Source organism: Glycine max, chromosome 8 (genome assembly GCF_000004515.6).
Source record: "Glycine max cultivar Williams 82 chromosome 8, Glycine_max_v4.0, whole genome shotgun sequence".
NCBI classification, from domain to species: domain Eukaryota; kingdom Viridiplantae; phylum Streptophyta; class Magnoliopsida; order Fabales; family Fabaceae; genus Glycine; species Glycine max.
The window spans coordinates 4913547-4928025 of record NC_038244.2 but is presented as its reverse complement, the minus strand read 5'-3'; the positions used below and the strand labels follow the sequence as shown (position 1 = coordinate 4928025).

General features: G+C 31.7%; 1 protein-coding gene across 1 annotated transcript; it reads left to right on the top strand.

The window, feature by feature from the left end:
- The first annotated feature begins 2955 nt into the window (after positions 1 to 2955).
- On the top strand, positions 2956 to 12832 carry LOC100807263 (probable protein S-acyltransferase 23). The gene is made up of 13 exons (XM_003530954.4): positions 2956 to 3848; positions 4359 to 4499; positions 5622 to 5734; positions 6154 to 6233; positions 6847 to 7010; positions 8138 to 8276; positions 8395 to 8494; positions 10659 to 10716; positions 11505 to 11582; positions 11713 to 11811; positions 12069 to 12147; positions 12255 to 12403; positions 12486 to 12832. The coding sequence occupies exons 1-13, from the start codon at positions 3612 to 3614 to the stop codon at positions 12672 to 12674; spliced, it is 1626 nt and encodes a 541-aa protein (XP_003531002.1). The 5' UTR covers positions 2956 to 3611; the 3' UTR covers positions 12675 to 12832.
- Positions 12833 to 14479: the final 1647 nt, after the last annotated feature.

Genomic DNA, 14479 nt, shown 5'->3' with positions numbered 1-14479 from the left:
ACACTACCCTCTCTTTAATGCACTTCGGTGACTTTTAAAAAAATAAAAAATAAAAGAGGGAGAGACCGAAAAGATAGAGGTTAAATAAGAAATGATACTGTACAATTACTTTAATTTTGGATTTTATATCATGTAATTAGTAGGATGGTTTTTTTACGTATAATAATAATAATAATAATATAGTTTATAATATTATATGTTGTTACAAATGTTATAGATGAACACAAAATAATATTACCCTAATTTCTCCTATGTGGCTTGATTTAACATCACTTTGGCTTATCTATGAGACTATGACACCTAAGCAGCATTGCTCTTGTTCTCCTGCAAGGACAAAACACGTGTCCTATCAGTGACTATGATACTCTTATCCTCTTGTGCAATAACTTATTCTGGGTTGAAGGGTTCTGCACTAAAATGGGTTACCAAATGCAATCCTGTTCCCAGAATAGGATTATGGAATATCATTCAAGCTCAAACTCACTGCATGGTAGATTGGACCTTCGAAGAAGCCTTGACACTTTGTAATGTTGGTTCAACTTTTTCTTTTAATGGATCGGCTATTTTTTTTTTTATTAGACCAGGTATCTAACTTCATTTTTTTTATGAAAATATGTGTGTGATCTAGTCTAGACAATAAAAAATCATGTTATATCAATTTTCATTTTTTATTATGTATTTATTATATGTGTCGGTATTGTAATTTGTATTTATTGTGAATTATGATTTTTATATATCCTGTATAACTCTTGTGACATTCATTATTGGACCTGTAAGAGCTATTTATTAAATTTAAGAAGTACCATTTATATGATACTAGTAATTTTTATAATTAAGAAAAAGAAAGAAAATATAGAATAAAATAAAATGTACTCCCATTTTAATAGAAAATAAGGTTATTGTATGAATATCAAATAACTTTAATTAAAAATTTATAAACTCATTTAGAAAAGAGATAAAACCAGTCAACGGTTTCATTTTTCCATGGTTTTACACCCCTTGAAATTCCACCCTTTGCTAAACAATCATTCGTCCTAGAAGAAACAGGGTAAAGAGTAGCCCACAGATACTCTGATGCACTTTCTCTGAGTATAAATAGGAATAGGAACTAAAGAACTTTAATAATTTCTTCCCCCCAACGTGGCTTGATTGATTCTCTTTCACATATTCACATCACTTCGGCTTTATCTTTATCCATGGCACCTACAGCAGCAATGCTCTTGCTCTCCCACAATGGCAAAACACCCATACCTTCATCATCATCATCATCATCTGCAACAACTTATTATTTTAGGTTGAAAGACTCTGCACTCAAATGGGTTTCCAAATACAATCCCGTGCCCAAATCAGGATCAAAGAATAAGAGGTTCGAAGAAGCACTTCAACTTTGCAGCTGCTAGTCTTGTTGCTTCAACTTTTTCTTTTAATACTTTATTGCTTCTTTTTTTATCTCCTGTTGTGTTTTCTTCTACTGCTGATGTGAATTTCATATGAGCTTGTAATTAAGTACCCTCTATTCACAGAAGTTTAACATGTAGATATAACGAATTATTTTTTATTCAAGTTGCACATGCAAAATTAAACTAATCTTATAAAGTGGTTAGTTAAAAGTTTTTTAAGAAAAATGTTTTTTTTTGGTAATTTAACATTCAATTTTTGTTATCTTTTAGCTTTTGGCTAATGGAAATTAATTACAGGAGTGTTTATCTCAGTTAGCATCATGTTACATGTACTTAGGAATTAGGATTATGTTTCATCATCGTGGGCGTAACGTGGTTTCTTTGAATAAAATTTGAGTTGGATGGATGTGAATTTGCATTGGATAAGATTGATTTACTCATAGTATGAGAAATAAGCTTTCTTTTATGTTGTTTAAAATTGATTTTACTCATAGGACAACACATCACGCCATACATAACCCAAGTTCCATCATGACTGTCTTAAGAGTTTGGTATCCTGAGCAAAAATAAAATAAAATTAAGTCCTCATAATTATTGAAATATTATTGATCTTAAAAATTTTTGTTGCAAAACTTATTAATAATTTATTCAGTATTGATAGTTATTATATTATTTTACAAGTCATTATTAATAATTACATAAGTAATTAATAATCCGTGAACAATAACATTGATAGCTAATTATTTGGTTTATGATTTCAATTTGAATTAAAAATCTTAAAACACAATTTAGAACGTGAATGAGTAAACTGGAATGAAGAAATGGGAAAGGTGATCACCTTAAACACACATAAATCAAGAAAAAGGGAATCTCGCGTGAGAATTGACCCTATAAGAGGCTATGTTCCAACAATTTTCCAAATTCCTTCAACATTTCCTACCTCCAGAGAAGCCTTGGATTAGAATTAGGAAGATTAGGAATTAATTAGGAAAAAAGTGTCTTTTAATGAAATATTAAATTAAAAAATATCAAATTTGTAAAAAGTTCTTTAAAATTTAATTGCACAAAAATAAAAATTAAGTTAAATTATCTAATGTGGTAATATAAATCATGTGATGTTATATATTTCCACAATACACAAATCATACTTATATATGAATTATTTTAAAGTCACATCAAAATATAAGTCAAAAAATAATTAATGTGACTTTACAAGTAATGTGGTAAAATAATTGATGATTGATGTTATAAAACTTGAATCAATGATTAATTCAGTACAAAAATTGGTTCAATGAATTATTAGATGAACTCAGTTACTAATTTATTTAACATGTTTATCAAATTTATCCTTTTTATAATCAGAACCAGCCTAATAACTTTGATTAACTTTTTTTAAAACATTTAATTTGATAATTTTTTTTACCGAGAAACATTTAATTGTATACATTTCAGTCTTTAGCATTCAAACATTTCCTCCATTTCTTTTAAAAAAAAGAGCATTTCCTCCATTTTTACCTTATTTCCATTTATTTGACTTTTTATCTAATACTATTAAATGTCTATTATTCTGTTTACTATCTATCTTTTTATGCTACTAGTAATTTATATAACATAAAATTGAAGTGGTAAAAAGCTATATATCATTTAAAAGTAATATTAATTATTGGAATCTTTTTTTTTTGTTTAAAACTATTGAAGAATAAGATTTTTTTAAAATTATGTTATTGTTATTGATCGTCTCTTAGATCTTACTTAAATATCTAAACTCAATTCTATTACAATCAACTTGTTAATAAAATTTTATATTTTACACTAATATGAAAATTCAGTGTAATTAATATGTAACAATAAAGCTTAGGAAATATAACATTTTTTAAAGACTAATCTCAACTCAATCTTAATCAGCTTAAGTTGGATTTGATAATCTGAAAAATTGAAATAAAAATAACTGAACCCAAAAAACTAGAAATTTAAACTTTAAAATATATTTCAGAAAATTAATAACTTTTTCCTATTAATTTAAAAATAAAAATAAAAAATTGTTTTTACTTTCTTGTTGAGGGACTATTCTTGTTGTGGAAGAATCAAGGATGAAGTGAGGGAGAGAGAGGGGGAGGAACTATATGGGGAAGGAAAAGGAACACATATTCACATTCTCTCACATTTTCTTGCCCCAATCCCAATCCCAATTCCAAACCCTAACCAATTTCCATGGCTTCCTCGGAGATCGAGGTGGTTTCATCATCATCATCGGTCTCCAAACCCAACAACGACCAGCCTCCAATCCTCGACGTTTTCACCGCCTCTGCTCACGGCGACTTCAACAAATTGAGAACCTTCGTCGAACAAGACGGTGCCTCCGTCTCTCTTCCCGATTTTAGCGGCTATTACGCTCTTCAGTGGGCCTCGCTCAACAACTTTCACGACATTGCGCACTATCTCATTCAGGTAATTTGCATTTTTTTTGGGGTGTTCGTGTAAGTGCTTTAGCTCAGAATTGATGATAGCGAAATTGTGCGTTTCATTTTTACTTTTTTAAATTTAAGTTGGTTTCGCCTTCATATGCAGCAAGTTTGGATTTTTTCTTCTTTGGGTGGTTATGTGTCGTTTAAGAAATTAATACTTTTCGTAATTCTCAGTGAATTTAATTTATGTAGAAGGACTTTGTGTTTGATTGTTATAATATTTATTATTACATATTATATTGTGCATACTTGAGGACGAGCCCTGGTACAGCGGTAAAGTTGTGCCTTGGTGACTTGTTGGTCATGGGTTCGAATCCGGAAACAGCCTCTTTGCATATGCAAGGGTAAGACTGCGTATAATATCCCTCCCCCATACCTTCGCATAGCGAAGAGCCTCTGGGCAATGGGGTATGAAGTTTTTATTATATTGTGCATACTTGTGAATTAATTTAGGTTGAATGTGCTTTAATTTTGAACTGTGCTTGTTATGAAGCATGGGGCGGATGTCAATGCTAAAGACAACATGCAACAAACGGCATTGCACTGGGCAGCGGTTCACGGTTCAACTCTAGCTGCTGATGTGCTTGTGGAGAACGGTGCTCGGGTCGAAGCTGCAGATGTAAATGGATACCGGGTAGTGCATTCTACTCTTACATGTTAGTCAACAATTGTTTAAATGGATTATGTTGTTGCATCAAATCTTCAGGAGGATCTGCTTATTTTTTGGAAGTAGGGAAGTCAGTAAGGCAGGCATGGGTTGGGGGGTTTTAACAAAAATACAAATTCTTGTGTTCAAAATCATATCCTAGATTGAATTGTTGGCCTCTTTTCAACTTATGCCCCCAGCTGTTTTCTAAAGTTAACCACCCATATCCAAATCCTTACGTCTGAATAGTGTTTGTATACCCAATTTTATTCTTTATTTTGTATCTGGATGCCTGAGTATCAAAACTTTGCCTGACTTATTGATTAAAGTTGTAATATATATATGAATTTGCTAATGTACACACACTTGTTTTTAGTTGGAAGTTGGAGTACATTAGTAAGTCATAACTAGAGTTTTCTTAAAATACACCAATGGTGTAGCTTGCTAACGTACTCCAACTAAAAAACAAATGTGTGTACATTAGCAAATGTTTGTGGGGATTGCTAATGTACACATACTTGTTTACTTTAGTTGGAGTGCGTTAGCAAGTTATAACTAGAGATTATCTTAAAATACATTGATGTTGTAGCTTGCTAACGTACTCCAACTAAAAAACAACTTGGTGTACGTTAGCAAATCCCTATATATATATATATATATATAAACATAAGCATCTATGTTGTTTTAGCTAACAAGCAATATATGTTAGGTAAAAAGAAGCAAGATTAATTTAGTTTATGAAACTGTGACTTGTGAATGTTTCAATATTTTGTCAATAAGAATAAAATAAATTATTAAAAAATACTTATAATGATCAAAGAGCTATCTACATTTTAATTATTGTCAATTTAGTTTTTTTTTCTTTGAATAAATATAAATTCTTATAAATTGTATTGGTATTTGGGTACAAAATAAGTGAGCAAGTGGGTTATTGTGTGAGATTGGTCTACACCTGTTCCTATATAAGGAAAACCCTGCACTTATTCTGCCTATGTGTGAGATTGGTCTACACCTGTTCCTCTATAAGGAAAACCCTGAACTTATTCTGCCTACCACCTGTTTAAATGTTTTCTGTCTTGTGCTATTTTCATAGTTAAATGGTTCCTGCAGGCAGTTCATGTTGCTGCACAATTTGGACAGACAGCTTTCTTAAATCATATTGTAGTAAAGTACCATGCTGATTTTGATGTGCCTGATAATGATGGAAGGAGTCCTCTTCATTGGTATGCCATGAACCTTTTGATTGCTATGCATGATGAATAAACCTTATTTTGATAATGATTTGATTGTCAATGCCATGGTTCCACAATTTGCATGTTTCTTTTGCTTTTAATGCACTCATAAAATTAGTTAAAAACTCTCAACTAAATACATAATCCGATTATGCTTTGGCTAAACTGTATGTCTTTTTTCCTAATCCCAAACTAATTAATTTAATGGAGTATTGATCAATGAAATGTTTCCATGTACTTCAAATAGTTTTGAACTACTTTAGGGTTGTAAATGTGTTGTGTCAAATCGTTGAAGCTCACCCTAAAAGATTGTTGATTATGAGTGTTGATTATGGTTATGTATTCAGAAAATCCATTAAAGGTGTTGATTTTTTTCCTTGGTTTTTTGACTTATTAATTCTCATGGCCAGGGCTGCATATAAGGGATTTGCTGACACAGTAAGATTGCTTCTATTTAGAGATGCAAGTCAAGGAAGACAAGATAAAGATGGTATGCCAAGTTAGCATTTAATTTCCCTTACATTTTTACAAGTTCTCAATTATATATTCTTTATATCATAAGGTCTTTTTTCTCTAGTTTTTATTATTTAGTCCAGACCAGTCCAACATAAACATATTTGAAGTCATTGTATCATATGCTAAGATCAGCTATCACTTAGGAGCGCAGTGCATGTTATATGGGATTGATATTTTTGGTAATAAGTACCAGGCCAGTTTGCTTGAATAGTACTATATGAGATTGAACTAGGTTTAATTATTATTATTATGCATTAATATGGGTATCATGTACACAATGATTCTGTGATCTTGATATTGCTGGTTCAAGGTGTTTGTATGCTGGACTTATCTATTTGAAATTTAGGATTCTTCAGTCCTCCTGCCTATAGTTTCAAGAGTTTGTTTGGGGCACATATTTAAGTTTTTATGTTCTTGACATTTGATGATATAGTCATAAAAGTTTGAATCTTACTATTAATTATTACATTAGATTAAAGTTTTTTGATAAATACTTTTGAAACAGGTTGGTTTTGGCATTAAGGTATAGTTCTTTTGGTCATTTTGCTTTTTCTTTTATGTGATAATACTCAATAAAACTTGTTTAGGTTGTACACCGTTGCACTGGGCTGCATTAAGGGGAAATGCAGAGGCATGTGCTGTGCTTGTACATGCAGGCACAAAAGAAGAACTGATGATGAAGGACAATGCTGGGAACACACCTGTACAGCTTGCATATGATAAAGGTCATCGGCATGTCGCTCCTTTCCTTGTACGTAACATTGGATTAATGAGGGTGTTGGTTGTGTATTTTTTTAAGAACATTCTTGATGAGACTTGTGGTAATTAATAAACATTGTTAAATTTAGTTTTGCTAAGTGCCAGAGATCACAGTTATACATACATCTCATGAACCAACTATACCAAAACTTGAGTTATTGGGTGAAGACACATTAATGATATTTATATCTAATACAACTCCTCATGCAAGAACCTTTGGCATGAAGTATGGACAATGCACTGTCCTACCTAACCTTGTGCTGAAATTAACAGTTTTATTTTAAATAATGAGGGCCAATAAGAAACTGTTTATTTCCAATGTCTTCCTTTTATCTTGATATCAAGTTCCATGAAAGAGTAGTTTAGAAAAAAAAAAGTTTATTTTTAAATGAGATCAATACAATTAAATGATGCTAACTTACTTTTTTAATTAGTGTATTTTTTTTTTTGCTTATATTCAAGACTGGAGAGAGTATTGTTTTTCTAAAATAGATAAAATAAAATTCTTCATATATTATGAGTTATAATTTTTACTTCATATGTGACTTGCACTTTTTTATGTATTTTTAATTGAAATTTTATTAAATGCTAATTATTATGTTTTAAGGTTATTTTGCTTATTTATGTTATTTTATAGGTATATATAATATAATTTTGTATTTTAAGTAGGATATTACAATTCATGTTATGGTCCAACAATTTTCACATTTTACCCCCCTACTGATCCTACGTTAGATCTCCATTTTGATACCCTTGTACCTGATTGACCTTAGCTTAAGTAGACAGAGTTATGCCATCACAGAATTGAACTACGGATAGTTCTTTGCATTATTTTGCATTGCTACTTACTGTTGTATGCTCTTGAGTCTTGACTGAGAATAATTAACCATAGTGGAACTTTGAGTTTCTTTTACTCTTCTGAAGTTAGTTGGGTGAAAAATGGGAATATATTGTATATGGCTGAAATTGATGAATTAATTTGAGAACGACGATGCTGTTAGCTTAAACTATCAAATTTTGCTTCTGAAAATTGCACAGGACCAATGACTTGTTGCTCTTTGTTTATGCAGTTATACTCTTATTGGCTCTGTAACTGATTATAGTGTTATATTTTGGCAGTCAAATCAACAACGGGCTCATAGCAACTACTGGAAAGGGAAACTGTGTAGTGGGATAGTGACAGATATTGGTTATGCTCCCATCTTATTCTGTACTATAATCTTTCTCTCAATCCTCTTCATCAACTCAGTTGTTGCAGGTATGTTAAAAATTGTATGCCAATTTACAATACTACACACACACATGTGCACTCATTAGTCATTACCTGAGTTTTTTGTGATGACTTACCTTGATTGAATATTTTCCACTAATGCCAGCTCCTAACCTTAAAAAGATTACTGCTGTTGTTGGACTTTGGGCATGGACAGCGCTTTCTTCGGCTGTTGGTTCCCTGATTATGTTCTATAAGTGCAGTAGGTAATCTTCTGTGTGTCATGTATATGTTCTGTTTTCGTGTGTGATATGGTAATATAAATATATGTACTTTCTTCGTATTTGTGTGATATTATGCTTTGAATGCATACCTTCTGCTGATGCATGCCTGTTGTCATCATGTGAATGCTCCAATACAGTTCTGTAGGAAACTCAAGTTGGATCTAGGACCAAAACGTGACTAGTCTTTCATTTTCATTGCCTTCTCAAGTCATATTGGAACTCTTTCACTGAAGAAGAATTGGAGAATAACCAGTTCTGTTTCCATCAGTCTGTTTATTACAATTTATCATAACAGTAAGAAAAAATCTGAATTTATTGATTGGAATCCTAAATCTCAAAATCCTGTATCAATCCGATTCTTGAGTAAGGTAGGAATGAACAAGGACTGAAATGGATACCTAGGGACCTGGAACATTCCCCTCCAATAAATTCCAAAAATACATGATAGTCCCCTCTCTTGGTTTCCCTCACTCCCTTTTCATTACAACCATTCCTCTACTTAGTTAACTAACTAAGTCTGAAACTAGTCAATATTTTGTTACATTGAATAATGTCTTTAAGGCATTGATGCCCAACCAAATCCTCTTACTATAGACCTTATTTATGGGAGGTCTTCTATCAAATAATCATTGGTGGCTTTTATTTTAATTCTTTTTTTCTGTCTAGTTATTAATTTATGTCTTGCATCTAAATGATTTTGAGGGTTATAATTGACATCTGATGACATAATAAAATAATTAGTGGTGAAGTAGTGTAACTAGTGGCGTGATTTTGCCTCATCAACAATGATACAACTGTAAAAGTTTATGAATTGCCGCCCAATCAACTGACCTGGGATTGTTTCCAGTAACTTGAGACCTTGCAGACTCCATTTGGTTTATATCATGTAATGTAAAAGAATTTGATTTGACTAAAAATCTGAACTAGGAATTTGCCTGCAATGTGCTATTTTCCCTCAAGATTAAATTTAGGATATAAAATTAATGTTATTAATGACAGATGGTGGCTCATGAGTCAGCAAGCAAAAGTCTGCCATAAAAGTATGGTGGATGGAATTGAGACCTATGATAGAAGCATGACGGCTATAGTGAAAACGTATATGTACAAAAAGTATACTAAAGAAACTGCAGAAAATAGAATTAAAAAATATTAACATATATCAAGAACAAACTAGAAACATAATGTAACAACTATGTTAGAAATAAATGTCACCATAAGTACTCAATCCACAAATTTTAGGGATAATCTCATAAACCTCATAGCATAAGTTCAGAGACAAAAGAGAGGAACAGAGTGACTCAAAACACAGGAATAAAGAGATTAAGAAAACATAGAGAAACAAAGAGATCAGCAAAGGAGATGCAGATGAAAGGAATGTATAGAAACAAAAAAATGGAGAAAGAAGGAAAAACAAAGAAACAGGGACTCATGAACAGAGCTTATTGGGATAACCATATCAGTTGTTCGCAACGATGAAGGTGTTCAGTTAAATGGATCTCCTGTGTTGGGTTTGAGAAGACATGAGGCTGCATTTAGAATTTCAGTGTCCAACACATGTTGAATGTCTGTTGATGGTCTCCATGTTGGGTTTTTAATTTTTTTTTTTTAAAGGGTGTAACTACTGCTTTTTTCTCCATAGCTGCTATATCAAAAGTGGCCATTCTGCAATGTCATGGACCATGGCTATTTAACAACACTGGACATAAGATGATGGAAAGTAGGAATTGGTATGGAAAGGAAATGAATATAAGAATAAGAAATACTATTGAATGCAGAATTGCTAAATGTTTATTGATAGTATAAATTATTTTATGACTTTGCCCAGTACCTGAATTTGGGAAGTGTTTCTCCTTTTGTATTGAATTTTTTAAATAAGGAGATAGTTATTTTTCCTGCATTGTTTTGTAATCAAGTGGCATTTTCTTGGCAAGTAATGTTCAGTGCTAACTTTGGTCATATATTTTATTATTCTTTTGTTTGGTTTAATGTCATTTGCTGTCCATATTCATGCAATTTGTTTGTTATATGTATTATTAAATATTAAACATGACAACGTGTCCTGAAATATCAAAGAAAAAAATCTTGGAGCTTAATTCTAAACTTTCCATCAACACTAATTTATTCATGTTATTTCAATCCTATGCAGTAAAGATCCTGGTTATATAAAACGACTGGGAGAATTGGGTACTCAAAGTGATACAGAGGTATGCAAAGTGCTTTCGAGTGATGATTGTTTTGAAGAAAAGACTTGCACCCCCAAATCGGATTTTATCAGGGAAACTATCATATTACATGGGTCCTCTTTTTCTTTGTGGTAGTATGTTGTGACAAACATGGACATTGCTATTATACTGCATTTATTGTAACTTAGATATCATATACTCTCTCCCTCCCTAATTACAAGACATTGCTGACTAATTTATGCTTATTAAGAAAGTTGGTTAATTTAGTTATTAACATTAGATTTGTTTGTAATTGTATTATTTTTCCTAAATTACCCTTAAGTAACTAATGCATGGAGAGAGAATAATAGTGGTGGAGGTTTAATTTTTAAAATCAAACTCTTTCATTCTCGAATCCTCATGAGAGAGAAAGAGACAATTCATAGCATTAGCATCTATTATTTATGAACTAAATTCATTAAGGGTACATTAGTAAAAACAATTAATGCAATGGACAAGTAGAAAAGAGTCTTATAAAAAGAGACAAAATTTCAAAACAGTGTCTTATAAAAAGGGATGGAGGGAGTAGTTAGAAATGGCTTGGTTTTATATCAGCAGACAATGGATGTATGTGGCGCATAAATTCTGTTGCATGTGAGGGAATGCAATACTTGATGCAACTCCCTGAGATATGACTAGAGCATTGACAAGAACATATGATTATTTATATCTTTTATATGAATGAATGCCATGTTTTAGTTTATTATATGTTTATTTAATTTTTTTTTTATGTTGTAGAATCTGTGAGCATTATGTTTTATATTCTGCAGGATCCTTTATTGAATATTGATCTGAATAGTTCCTCTGTTTGGATGGGAAATTGGTCTCAACTTTGCCCTACCTGCAAGGTTCACATGATATTCTTTTGAGTATTTAAAAAATCTAATGTTGACACTTTACTTACAGTTCTGTATTTTACTTTATTAAATTCTCAAAACAAGTTATCGCTTATCAGGTTTTCTCGAATTGTATCATCAGATAATAAGACCTGTCCGATCTAAGCATTGCCCAACTTGTAAGCGATGTGTGGAACAGTTTGACCACCACTGTCCATGGATATCTAACTGTGTTGGGAAGGTAAGGAGTGTTGTGCTATTTTAATTGTTACCCACAAGATCAAAAGTGCATTCTTCTGATGGATTTCTTTTTTTTTTTGGTTTTATTTACAATAGATGGATATGTGATAAATCAATATGATTATTCCTTCCTCAATATATTTGATTTGGAAATAAGATGCTCTACTTGACTTTTGTGGTCAAACAGAGCTGTTTTTCTTCTTTTCCTCAGTCCGTTTACTACGAGCTTTAATATCATACTTGGTATGCATCTTGCAGAGGAACAAAAGGGATTTCTTTATTTTTATCTGCCTGGGAACTTTGACTTCTTCCCTTTCTGGTGCCGTTGCAGTTCAAAGTATGTCCTGAAGAGCTCTTTTTTTCACCATTCTATATACTGAAATTGTATAATTTATTGTTTAGCTTGAAAAATATAACAACTAACAGCCTTGTTTTCCATTACAGGAATTTGTACATCTAAACCAGCATTACTGGCAGGAGAAACATGGATCCATTATGTGTTAGTAAGACATCTAGGTTTAGTTGTGTTTTTGGTGATGGATGCTGTTGTTTTTGTTGCGACTACGACATTAACGATAACCCAGGCTTCCATGGTGATTGCTTAATCCATACTTGCCATTTTCCCTTTCCAATAATCATTTAGAAGTTTTTTCATGTTTGAAAACTGTAATGCAGATAGCTCGAAATGTGACCACAAATGAACTAGCAAATTCCTCCCGTTATGATTATCTTCGTGGTCCTGATGGGCGGTTCAGAAACCCATACAACCACGGTTGTTGGAAGAATTGTGCTGACTTCTTTTTTCTCGGCTATACAAATGATGATGAGATTGCTTGGCCTCCATTACAGCAGGTGGCAACTTAGAACATTCTCCCATGCTGTGTCCATGCATCCTTTGTTATATTATCACATTGTTCCAATTATATGTAGATGATAGTCATTTTCAGCTAGGCTTTCATTCTCTGACACATGTACATTTTATTACAGAACACAAAGAAATAAAACATTTTTATTTTGGGCCATCAGAAAATACAAATTATTTTGATACACTCATGTGCCAGTTGTGCAATTGTTTGGTGGGGTATCCATTACTTTAGGAGGAAATGCATTTAAAGGATTGGAACACGTGTCTTTTGACTTTAAAGGTATGCTTGGCATGAATGAAAAATGTGTAAGATGTGGAAAATGGCAATGAATTTTGACAGTGTTGGTATTGAGGTTTACTTTTGCCGCCCCTCGATTTTCAGCATTGTTTTGACTCTTAACAGCACTATAAGCCTTTCCTTGACAGGTGGGATTTATACAACTAGGAAAAGTGCAAATTTGATAGTAAGTGATAGGCAATTGTATTGTTGTATAATGTATAAATCTCGGCTTTGTTGATATGTGAACAGTGTGAATTAGTGATACGGTCCCTTGTCTATGCTATGACCAAAATCTCCCTCGGTGATTTTCTTCTATGGTTTTACTATGTAAAAAATAAAATAAAGCAGGAAATGGATAAGGAACAAAGTAGTGTTCTTATAAAGAAAAATAATAAAATAAAAATAGTTCAAACACCCTCTAGTATACTAGTTTTATTTTAATGTTAAAAAAATTAAATTTCGCATTTTAAAATAATTTTTTAATTTATATTTATGATTTGATTTTAGATTAATTTGAATAAATATTTAATTCTGTTTAATGATTTAAAATTAATTTTACTTTAACTTTAAAGTAAATGGATCGATGTTTTGAAAATTGAGTAATAATATTTGGTTGACTCACGTACTAGTGTTGTGAAGCAACAAACAAGAAAAAAAAATATCTTCGTAATTATCTTTGAAATAATAAAAGTAGAAAAAGGAAAGGATGTTTAGGGGTGATTTGGAATAGGAATATTATATATAAAGAAAAGTTTTATTGCATTTTTCACCCTTAAGTTATGATTAAATTACATTTTCCTTTTTTTATATTTTAAAATTATATTAATTTTCCTTCTTTATAAGATAAATGTGTTACATTTGACTTTCGTGGCGTTTTACAAATAAATAGTGGATTAGCATAAACTTTTTTTCAAATATATACTGGCTCTTTGTTTTAGTTGATAGGCATGAAAAGGACAGAAAAGAAAAGCTGTATACAGAGGAAATTTCTCAATTGTGCTTGAATGAAAACAACAAAGGGAGGCCACTAATTCCTTTATTGATATCAAACAAGATTAAGTATTCTAGAGAGGAAATTTCTCAATTGTGCTTGATTGAAAACAACAAAGGGAGGCCATTAATTTATTGATATCAAACACTTCCAGGAAGGTGCCATCAATGATCAAATATATAATTTTTTAGTTCATAAATATAAGGAAGGCTTGTATGGTGGAATTTAAACAAAATCAATGAATTTTTGTTGGTGAATGGTGATTTTTAATGACATGACAATGCTCCAAAACATGATGGCTGATGTATCTGTTAATTAAATACATCAGTTATACACACTTATGAAGTCATGTTAGAGATATCAATGACATGATTAATATTTATTCGTTTTTTTTTTTTGTTTTTCTCTTTTTTCTCCTCCCTTTCAGACTTGCCCCTGGTTTGTTTTTTCTCCCTGTGTCCCTTCTTCTTCTTCCTCCCCTTTCAAATCTGAGATGTCCTCTATCTTTCCACCTGAGTTGCTCCACCATTACA